This window comes from Cebus imitator, unplaced genomic scaffold (assembly GCF_001604975.1).
Source record: "Cebus imitator isolate Cc_AM_T3 unplaced genomic scaffold, Cebus_imitator-1.0 Scaffold31, whole genome shotgun sequence".
Classification (NCBI taxonomy): Eukaryota; Metazoa; Chordata; class Mammalia; order Primates; family Cebidae; genus Cebus; species Cebus imitator.
Window position 1 is genome coordinate 9,869,128 of NW_016107346.1, and position 10,648 is coordinate 9,879,775.

Below are 10,648 nucleotides of genomic sequence, written 5' to 3' on the forward strand. Positions count from 1 at the left end.
AAAAAAAGAGATCAACACCAGCCTGGCTAACATGGTGAAATCCCGTCTCTACCAAAAATACAAAAATTAGCTGGGCGTGGTGGCAGGTTCCTATAATCCCAGCTACTCTGGAGGCTGAAATACAAGAATCACTTGAACCCAGGAGGCAGAGGTTTCAGTGAGCCGAGATGGCGCCACTGCGCTCCAGCCTGGGTGACACAACAAGACTCTGTCTCAAAAAAATAGGTGAATGTTTATCATTTCTGGTGACTCTTAAATTAGGAATGAAACTACCACCTTACCTGAACCAGTGTGATTCTTTAGCCTTTGGTTCTAACTTATAGGCTGCTTTCTAGGGGAAAAACAAAATTGCTGCTGTGTGAAATTAGTGGTTATCTAAGACATACTTCAAGAACTCTTGACTAAGAGTAGAAAATAAGATGGCATTTAATGACTTACAATAATGTGAGGTTAAAAGTTGAAGGCCAACTTGTGTTGCTGAAGTAGACAGATTCTGTCTAGCTGCAAAGCTGTAGGGCTCCCTGTCGGGTGCAGTGTTTCCTCAATTTGGCTGCACATCACAGTCTTCTGTGGTGCTTTTTAAAAATACATAGTTTTGGCTGGGCCTCTGTAATCCCAGCACTTTGGGAGGCAAGGTGGGTCATGAGTTTGAGACCAGCCTGACCAACATGGTGAAACCCCATCTTTACTAAAAATACAAAAATTATCTGGGCGTGATGGCGCATGCCTATAATTCCAACTACTCAGGAGGCTAAGGCAGGAGAATTGCTTGAACCCGGGAGGCAGGGTTGCAGTGAGCTGAGATTGTGCCACTGCACTCCAGCCTGGGTAACGGAGAGTGACTGTCTCGAACAAACAAACATAATCCTGCACCCCACTCTAACCCTACTGATTGAGACTCTGACCAAGGGACCCATGTATATGTGTAGTTAACAAGCTCCTTCAGGTGATCCCAAGGCCCAACTTGCCTCTGGCTATTACCTGGAATTGAATCCATACCAGCCTTGTGAAGAGTAATGCACCCTTAGGCTAAGGATTGCTGTCTCTTTATTATTTGTTTATTTATTTTCTAAGCAGCTAACACAGGAGGTTGCAACTTAAACTTCTAATCCAGGTTACTGGAGGTGATGAGTAAAGCAAGTCTTGGGTTCATCAGAGCTCCACAGGGCATTTTTAATCCCTTTTCCTTAATTGTCACAAATTATGAGCGTTCTCTCAGATGCCAGTTTCTGTAAACTGCTTGATAACGTGCTCATTGTTTCCTTGTTCTGAATGGTAATTGTGGAAGAGTAACTTTATGCCAGTTTAATCATACACTGATTGATGTCATGTGTTTCTGTGTTCTGTATGCATTCTGCCAGTGGCGTAAGAGGAGGACAGCAGGGGAGCTCCACTGCGATCTTGGACTCCTGGCTGTGGCCCATAGGACCCAGTGCTGTGGCTGCTGCCTTCCCACACTGCAGCCTCTTCTCATGAGCTGTGATTCTGACTCATCTGGCTTCCAGTTGCTTGAGTGTATCCTCCTCATTCTTCTTGTGCCCTCAAATTCGGTGGACTCCCTCTAACTACTTGAGTCACAGTTCAGGTGTTGCCTCCTCAGTGAGAGGTTCCCTCACCAGCCTCTTGCATTACCTATTTTATTTTTATCATAGCATTTATAACTATCTGAAATAATTTTATTTACTTGTTTGTTGTCTTTTCCGCTGTAATCTTAATTCCATGAGAGCAGATACCTGTCCGTATTGTTTCTCATTGGACCCTAAGCATCTGGAACAGTATCTGGCTTATAGTAGGTGTTTACTGTGAAAGCTTTCAGGTCTGTACTCTCGCCTACCTGACCCACAGGACAGAACTGAGCTGAGCTTGTGTGGGTACCTCTTGTTGCTAATGGCTTAGAACTGCGGCTGTTTCCTGGAGCAGAGCTTAATACCCTTATGCCTGATGATTCTTCTAAATCTGTCATTCTACAATGCCCCCAAGGAGCTTCTTCCTTGCCCATGTGTTCTAGGTTAGAATGACAATAGTTATTTGGAAATATATGACCATAAGGCTCAGTTTGAGGGTTAATGATCACTCTGGATTAGAATTCGTTTCATAGTCTCTCAAGTTGCAGGATTTTGGTCTTCTGGGATGAGCTGTATCCTGGTATCTTGGATAGTAAAGGACATTTTGAATTTGGAAGAATTTAGCCTTGTTTGTCTCTTCTTTCCCCTTGCTATAGAAATATAGTAGGCTAGGTGCAGATAAACTTGAGACTGACTCCCAGAGACATAAATGGGGCATGCCTGGACAGCGTACTGCTATGTGTTTTATAAAGTGCCTTCAGAAAGCTTCAGGATGCTCCATGGGTTAGAGTGGTCTTCCTAGGGGACCCCTTTGAGAATCTGATGTAGTAACAGACCCTTTCCTCAGAAAAACGTACAAGCTGCTTCTGTGCATATAGTTTTGCCTATCATCTTGAGGGGTGCAGAGACTTCACGGATGCCCTTCAGGGACCCTAAAATTCTGTTTGGGGTTTTAAGTTGGTTTGTTCATCCAACAAAGCTGAGTCATAGCTCTTCTGTGGCTGTGTCTCTCTGACTTGGTCTCCTGTCTTCTGTGCCCTATCTTGTTTTTATCATAACCTGCTGGACTCTGTCAGGCCCAGAAGAGGCGATATTCTCCAGGAGTCCAGGTACTCAGTTCTTGACCCATCATGAGCATCCCTCATTCCCTTGTGTCTATCCAACATTTGTTGCCATTTCAAGTCCATGTGGGGTTGTGTCAGGAGTCCCCAGTCTCTGGTCTCGACTGCATCTCCACGTTGCATGTTGACTGTGTGGGACAAAGGGACAGAAACTCCCCAAAGGACTCGCATGCCTCATGTTTCCCCTTCCTTTCACCACCCTGCCTCTCTGCACTACCTTGGCATTGGGCTTGTTCTGAAATGATTAGTTCACCATTTCTAAGGAAGGATTGCGCCTACAACTCTACTGGGGAGAGAGGGCCTCTGAAATTGATGGGAAAATGAGTGGTTTATGGAGAAACCTGCAGTTATCTCCCTGTTAGGGGAGAACCTTGTCCTTTTATTATTATTATTGGGAGAAGTTATATGTGGAGGAAGCTTAAGTGGACTGGAAAGTCTTTTGACTAAGGACAGTCATTGTGGCTGGCTGAGCCCATCCAACAACCCCATTCTGTGTTCTTTCTGAGTTCTAATCAATTTAGCTTCATATGCTTCTAGAATTTTAGAAATGAAAAGAGCTATCCTGAATGGAAAGATTCCCCTGCTCAAACAGGAATTTTCGGAATACCCACTGTGTGCAGAACCGTATTTGGGAGGAGACGGGGCTGAAGTGCAGACATGTGAAGACGTGTAATGAATGAATTTTTTCTTCAAGAAGCTCATGTGGCAGTTGGGGAGATAGGTACATATAGTATTAGGCAGTTTATAAATGCCAAATGATGACCTTGGGGAGCATTCAAGTCAGACTCCAGTGTCTTAGGGGTGCCATTTCAGGCCCACCCCAGTTCAAGAGCCAAGAGAATTACTGAAGGCAAATACCAAGTGTAGTTGCTTCCTGGGCCCATTTCCCTTGGGGGGCCATCTGAATGTGGGCTCTCAGGGGCTGTTGACAATGAGGCCAAGTGGCCACCTAGTCTGCTGTAAAGGGCTCAACTTGTATGTGCAGAATCCCTGTTGCTGTTTGTACAGGCGTTCCTACGTGCTCTTCCTTAGCATCTGCTTTCCTCCCTGCTTCCCAGCGGGTATTCCCCTACATCTCAGCCATGGTGAACAACGGCTCCCTCAGCTATGATCATGAGCGAGATGGGCGGCCTACAGAACTGGGAGGCTGCACGGCCATTGTCCGCAATCTTCATTACGACACCTTCCTTGTGATTCGCTATGTCAAGAGGCATTTGACGGTGAGTCCTTGTCCCAGACCAGATGGCGGTGTGGGTTGTGTTGCTCTTGCTCCCATGGCCTGACCCTGATTTATCTCCCCTTTTATTCTAGATAATGATGGATATTGATGGCAAGCATGAGTGGAGGGACTGTATTGAAGTGCCCGGAGTCCGCCTGCCCCGTGGCTACTACTTTGGCACTTCCTCCATCACTGGGGATCTCTCAGGTACTGTCACACACACTCTTTATTTGCCCTGACTGTGGCCTCTTCTCAATACCCAGGGCTCGGTGAGGCTTCTCACAGGGGAGAATCAGAGGAGCAGTGCTCTGGAAGCAGGTGCCCCAAGATTGCTTCTCTTTCTGCATTCTTATATCCACATTCCTTAAAAAACCCAGGCCCAGGCTTTTCTAGTATAGTTGTTACTAGAAGATGGTTGGTGCTAATAGAAAGCAGCATTTGCCCCTTCATTAAGCTGGCTCTTCTAGTCTGTATCGTGAGTTCCTTGCTTTATAATGTCTACTGTTAGGCTCCTCTCCATTCACCCACTAATGTACCTCGTTCCCCTTCATTAGCAAAGCTTCTCCTTGACTCTGCCATCCCTCTTCTGACCCCAGACTCTCATTTTGCTGAAACTTTTTAATGTGTTGTATGTATAGATGTTTTTGTTTCCTAGCGTCCACCTCCTTAGCATGCTGCCTTCAGACCTGTGCTCTACCCTTGCCATGTTCAGTGCTCTATTCTCAATCTCAATCTTTGTCCTCCTTAGCTTAATTAACCCATTACTCTGAAACTCTTGCCTTCTTGACTTATGTGACATTAACAGCACCTGGTTCTTATCCTTTTCTGTGTTCTCTGGTTTCTTTTTCTACTTGTGCCTGATTCTTACCCTCTCATTTATACACTTACTGTCTTTCTTTGCTTTAGCCCCAATCATAACGTATTTTGGGAAGAGAAAGAGAACTGAACTTTTTTTTTTTTTTTTTTAGAGATGGGGTTTCTCCATATTAGCCAGGCTGGTCTCGAACTCCTGACCTCAGGTGATCCGCCCACCTCGGCCTCCCAAAAGTGCTGGGATTACAGGCGTGAGCCACTGCGCCTGGCCGAGAACTGAACTTTTGTTTCTTTTGATTAATTTGTTCTGGATAAAGCTAGTTTGGAATAGAACTTTCTTGTGGCAAAATGGAAAGGCAGATACCCATCTGAAACAGCTGACAGCTAGTGCGCTTCAGCCATTGTAGCTAAAAGGAAATGTCAGCTCAGAGGCCAAATCTTCCAGTTTTTCAAGAGAAGCCAGAAATCTGGATTTTTAAAATGCAATCTGCTGACTTTTAAAACTCTGGTATCTGATTTTTTAAAATCAATTTTATTGAGCTATGCTTTCCATACAACAGAAGAATACAGTTTGAAGAGTTTTGACAAATATTTACGCCTATGTAGTTACCATCACAATTAAGATAGAGAATGTTTCCATCACCTGCCAAAAGCCCTGTTATCCCTCTTTGCAATATTCCTCCCATCCTGGGATTCCCGGCAACCACTGATCTGCTTTCTGTCATGTAGGGAGATGAGTTTTGGCAATTGGGTTCTAAGTACTGAGCGGGCCATACCTGTAGGACAAATCGGCAGGGGGATAGGAGGCACAGGCTGGAGATCTTTGCTATATAATCATTATATGACTACATATTTTCCTTTGAGCTTACAGGTTTCTGGGTTAACCTTCTGAAGTACTTTTTAATTGAAAGTTCCCAACTGTCAGAAATGGCAGGAGATAATAATTTTTTGTTTATTCTAAGTTTTTTGCCCTAGGTCTTCACTGAGAATACCCAGGTTAGTAAGTCTGTGTTCTCTGCCCATAGGATATCCCAAATGCAAATTGTTTCTTTCCTTTGAGGTCTTTCTTGTTGCCATCTTCTCACTTGTGCAGTGGGTTGTTGAAAACTGCCAAGAAAGTTAGGATGTTTCCTAGCTGTCCCAGGCTTTAATGCCCTGCATTGCATGGGGAGCATTGCCCTGGCCTTTTATCCTGTCCCATGGTGTTTTGTTTTGTTTTTTTGAGACAGAGTCTCACTCTGTCACCCAGGCTGGAGTACAATGGTGTGATCTCGGCTCTCTGCAACCCCCACCTCCCGGGTTCAAGCGATTCTCCTGCCTCAGCCTCCCGAGTACTTGGGACTACAGGTGCCCACCATCATGCCTGGCTAATTTTTTTTTTTGTATTTTTAGTAGAGATGGGGCTTTACTGTGTTAGCCAGGATGGTCCTGACCTCGTGATTCACCCTCCTTGGCCTCCCAAAGTGGTGGGATTGCAGGTGTGAGCAACAGCGTCCAGCCTATCCTGTCCCATGGTTTAAACTGAGCTCTGAAAGTTAACATTTTTCCAAGAGAAGATGAATCCAGTTTTTTACTACCTGAGAATCTGCTAAAGAGTCTAGCAATCCAAGCAGCTGTGGATGCTTCCCTAATATAAATGACCAGAGGTCCAGGCCGCAGTCAATAACCAACCTAGTAGCAATGAGCACCCCTAGCACGCAGATTTGTGGTCTGTTAATACCAATTCCAACTAAAAGGAACTACAGCTTCCTCAAAAATAGCTGATACAAGGTCTGAGGTAGGAAATCTGTGAGTTGGAACTTCCCAGAAAAGCAAAGGAAGTTACCGGCATGGTGGCTTATGCCTGTAATCCCCCCCACTTTGGGAAGCCGAGGCAGGCAGATCACCTGAGGTCAGGTGTTTGAGTCCAGCCTGACCAACATGAAGAAATCTCATCTCTACTAAAAATACAAAGTTTGCCGGGTGTGGTGGCGCATGGCTGTAATCCCAGCTACTCGGGAGGCTGAGATGGGAGAATTGCTTGAACCTGGGAGGCAGAGGTTGCTGTGAACTGAGATCGTACCATTGCACTCCAGTCTGGGCAACAAGAGGGAAACTCCATCTCAAAAAACCAAAAAACAGAAAAACAAAAAAACTTCTGGGTTTATGTAAAGGGACTTAGGAGCGAAACTGAATAGGCTCCTACTGGACAAAGACAGGTGAGTTGAGTATCAGTAAGATTCTAACCTCAGTGCATTGCAACACATCAGATATGCTTAAATGTATGAGTTTATAATGATACTTTAAAGAGAGAAATCTAGTCCCTAACTGCTTGATTTTCTCTCTGGTAATTATTAGGGGGATTAAGAGTCACAATTACAAGGAGCCACAGAGAAACAGGCATAGTGCAGAAGGGCAGTGTATTCCATGCCCATAGCTGTGCCCTGCCCATAGCCCATTAAACAGCTGCCATGAGACCCTTTCCTGTTGTGCATGTGTGTGTGCATGTGTGTGTGGTCTTCACCAGTGGGAAAGCTGCAGTCTTACTGTGTCTCTTCTTACTGTGCTAGAAGGTTTAACATATAGGATTTAATTATTGTTTTATCTGTAAATTTTTTAATTATACAGATGCTTCTTGATGTACAATGGTATTAAGTCCCAATAAACTCATTTTAGGTTGTAGATATTGTAAGTTGAAAATGCATTAAATACACCTATTCTACTGAACATCATAGCTTAGTCTACCTTAAATGTGTTTATGACATTTACATTAGCCTACAGTTCGGCAAAATCATCTAACACAAAGCCTATTTTATAGCAAAGTGTTGAATGTCTGATGTAATATATCGAATACAGTACATGATGTTGTACCAGTTGTTTACCCTTGTGATTGTGTGGCTCACTGGGAGCTACAGCTCACAGCTGCTGCCCAGCCTCAGTTCAGAGTGTTGTACTACACATTGCTAGCCCAGGAAAAGATCAAAACTCAAAATTTGAAGTATGGTTTCTGTTGAGTGCAGATTATTTTCACACCATCATAAAGTTGGAAAATATTGTAAGTCAAACCATTTTAAGTCAGGGATCTTCTATACAGGTAATGCATGCTTGTTCATAAAAACTTAAATACAGAAGAATATAGGCTATGCCTTCTTCCCCATCCTTATTTTTAGTTGAGAAATGGAGAGGTTTCCATTTTTTTTCAAGGTCACTGCTGGTTAGCTGTGGATCAGAGGCTTGAACTAAGATACTGACTTCAAGAAACATACCTCTTTTTCAAGTGGCTTGAGTCATCCTTGTTCCATTTTTCTTTAGATAATCATGATGTCATTTCCCTGAAGTTGTTTGAGCTGACAGTGGAAAGAACCCCAGAAGAGGAGAAGCTCCATCGAGATGTGTTCTTGCCCTCAGTGGACAATATGAAACTGCCTGAGAGTGAGCTCAGGGGCCCCTGGGAAGTGGTCCCCTAGCTGGGGAGGAGCGTGCAGTGCTGCATGGCTTCTGAGGGGCCTTGCATCCACAGTTCACAGGGCAGTCTCTGTTCTGTGCACTTCCCCTGAAGAGTAGGGAGTGCTTGCATCTGCCTTTCCCCTTGTCTTCAAGTTACAGATGAACAGCAGGAAGGCTGCTTTGTTTCTAAGTTGGAAAGAGGGAGTCTAAGCTCTGGCTTCCCAGAAATCAGGGATTAGACAGCCTGTAGTTTGATCCTTCCCTACTGGGTGGGCTCCCTGTTTTCTGACTTGCTTCTCTCTTGCTTCCTCAGTGACAGCTCCACTGCCACCCCTGAGTGGCCTGGCCCTCTTCCTCATCGTCTTTTTCTCTCTGGTATTTTCTGTATTTGCCATAGTCATTGGTATCATACTCTACAACAAATGGCAGGAACAGAGCCGAAAGCGCTTCTACTGAGCCCTCCTGCTGCCACCACTTCTGTGACTGTCACCCATGAGGTATGGAAGGAGCAGGCACTGGCCTGAGCACACAGCCTGGATGGTGTTCTCGTCTCTAGCAGCTGGTTGGGGACTATATTCTGTCACTGGAGTTTTGAATGCAGGGACCCCGCATTCCCATGGTCATGCATGGGGACATCTAACTCTGGTCTGAGAAGCCACCCACCCCAGGGCAATGCTCTGTGATGTGCCTTTCCCTGCAGTACTTCCATGTGGGAACAAAGAGGCGTGGAGATAATTTATGCCGTTGTGATACCAAAATCACAGAACAGAATTGCATAGCCCAGGCTGCCTTGTTGTTTGGCTCAGAGGGCCCTTCTACTTCATTTTTGAATCCACAAAGAATTGAAAACTGGTAACACCACATACCTTCCGGCCATCCATTCATTGGGTTTTGCATTTCACCCAAGCCTCTGCCTACCTGAGGAGCTTTCTTTGGAAACCAGGATGGGAACTTCTTCCCTGCCTCGCCCTCCTTTCTCACTCCATTCATTGTCCTCTCTATGTGCAACCTGAGCTGGGAAAGGCATTTGGATGCCTCTCTGTTGGGGCCTGGGGCCGCAGAGTGCACGTAGGTTTCATTGGCCTTCATTAGGTGGCCCTAGGGAGAGGTCTTTCTGCTTTGGATCACTGTTCCAGCTTCTGTTCTCTAGCATGGGTCTTGGGTTTATTGGTGTGTCCATGGCCTTCCCAATCAAGTCCCTTCGGGTCCTCAGTCAAGTTTGGCTAAAAGTTGGTATAAAAATCAAGAGGAGCCTGGAAGACATCATGGATGCCATGGATTAACTGTGAAACTGACCAGCTCCAGGTTTGATAACAAAAGCAACATTTGTCATGTGGTCTGACCATGTGGAGATGTTTCTGGACTTGCTAGAGCCTGCTTAGCTGCATGGTTTATAGTTATGATTTTTGGAATCCCACTTTGAGTATTGAAAGTGTAAGGAAGCTTTCTTCTTATATCCTGGGCTTGAATACTGTCCAAAGAAGAAATTTGACTTTTTTTTTTTTCTTAATGGACAAGAAATAGTTGCTGTTTTCATGTTCCAAGTCTGGGAGCAATAGACCCTCGTCATCTGTGCCTGGAAGAGTTCATTGTCATTGAGCAGCACAGCCTGAGTGCTGTCCTCTGTGTGTCAACCCTTATTCCACTGCCTTATCTGACAAGGGGTTACATGCTGCTCACCCTACTGCCCTGGGATTAAATCGGTTATAGGCCAGAGTCTCCTTGGAGGACCTGGAACTCTCAATCCTCCTATGGACATCTGTAGCCTAAATGAAATTCTTAAAATCTCTGATGGAACCAAACATGAGCTTCTGATTCAGTGTCCTTTCTTCTAGGAGTGGGTTTGGGGTAAGTTCAGGCCTTTTTTCTGAGCATGAAGCCTATCAACCATTGCTCTGCCTTCTTCCGGATTGGAAAAGCCCTCAGCTCAGCTCAGAAGAAAAGAGGATCACCTTGGCTAGGCACAGGTCTCTGTCTCTTCGGGCTTTCTTTTCTTCCCTTGCAGTTAGTTAAACAGCACAGGCTGTAGTGCTCTCCTGCAGGTGGAATTCAGGTGGGGCAGAAACGAAGCATCCTCCTACCACCTCCCCCCCCATAGTAGAATGGCTCCAGGCTGCCAGAAGACAAACTGTGACCTAGAACTTGACCTTGGGAGCAGAGAGAACTGAAAAAGAAAATGGCGGTTTTGTCTTTTTTGAGTTCAAGGAGAGATTATATGAACCTGTGGGAAGGACCTAGGTAGGCTCTTGAGATGACCAAGGCAGCAGTGCAGGTGGAAGGGATCTCATCAGAGGGGAAGGGCAGAGTGAGAGAGATGGAACCTGTAGGGTGTGTATGATTCCAGCTCATGAGTACCTTGAGGCTTTTTAAAGAGGGCAGGAGGCCGGGCGCGGTGGCTCACGCTTGTAATCCCAGCACTTTGGGAGGCCGAGGCGGGTGGATCACGAGGTCAAGAGATCGAGACCATCCTGGTCAACATGGTGAAACCCCGTCTCTACTAAAAC

At 45.4% G+C, this 10,648-nt stretch overlaps 1 protein-coding gene across 3 annotated transcripts in view; it reads left to right on the forward strand.

The window, feature by feature from the left end:
* LMAN2L (lectin, mannose binding 2 like) overlaps positions 1-9,951 on the forward strand; it is a 33,738-nt gene extending 23,787 nt beyond the window's left edge. For 2 of the 3 annotated variants that reach the window (XM_017524102.1, XM_017524106.2), the window contains 5 exons: positions 2,642-2,674; positions 3,745-3,906; positions 3,998-4,112; positions 8,010-8,129; positions 8,458-9,951. In XM_017524102.1, the coding sequence (XP_017379591.1) occupies positions 2,642-2,674; positions 3,745-3,906; positions 3,998-4,112; positions 8,010-8,129; positions 8,458-8,600 (573 nt within the window). In that variant the 3' untranslated portion in view covers positions 8,601-9,951. The remainder of the gene's footprint in view (positions 1-2,641; positions 2,675-3,744; positions 3,907-3,997; positions 4,113-8,009; positions 8,130-8,457) is intronic. The other variant, XM_017524103.1, reaches the window with a different exon arrangement.
* The last annotated feature ends 697 nt before the right edge of the window (positions 9,952-10,648 follow it).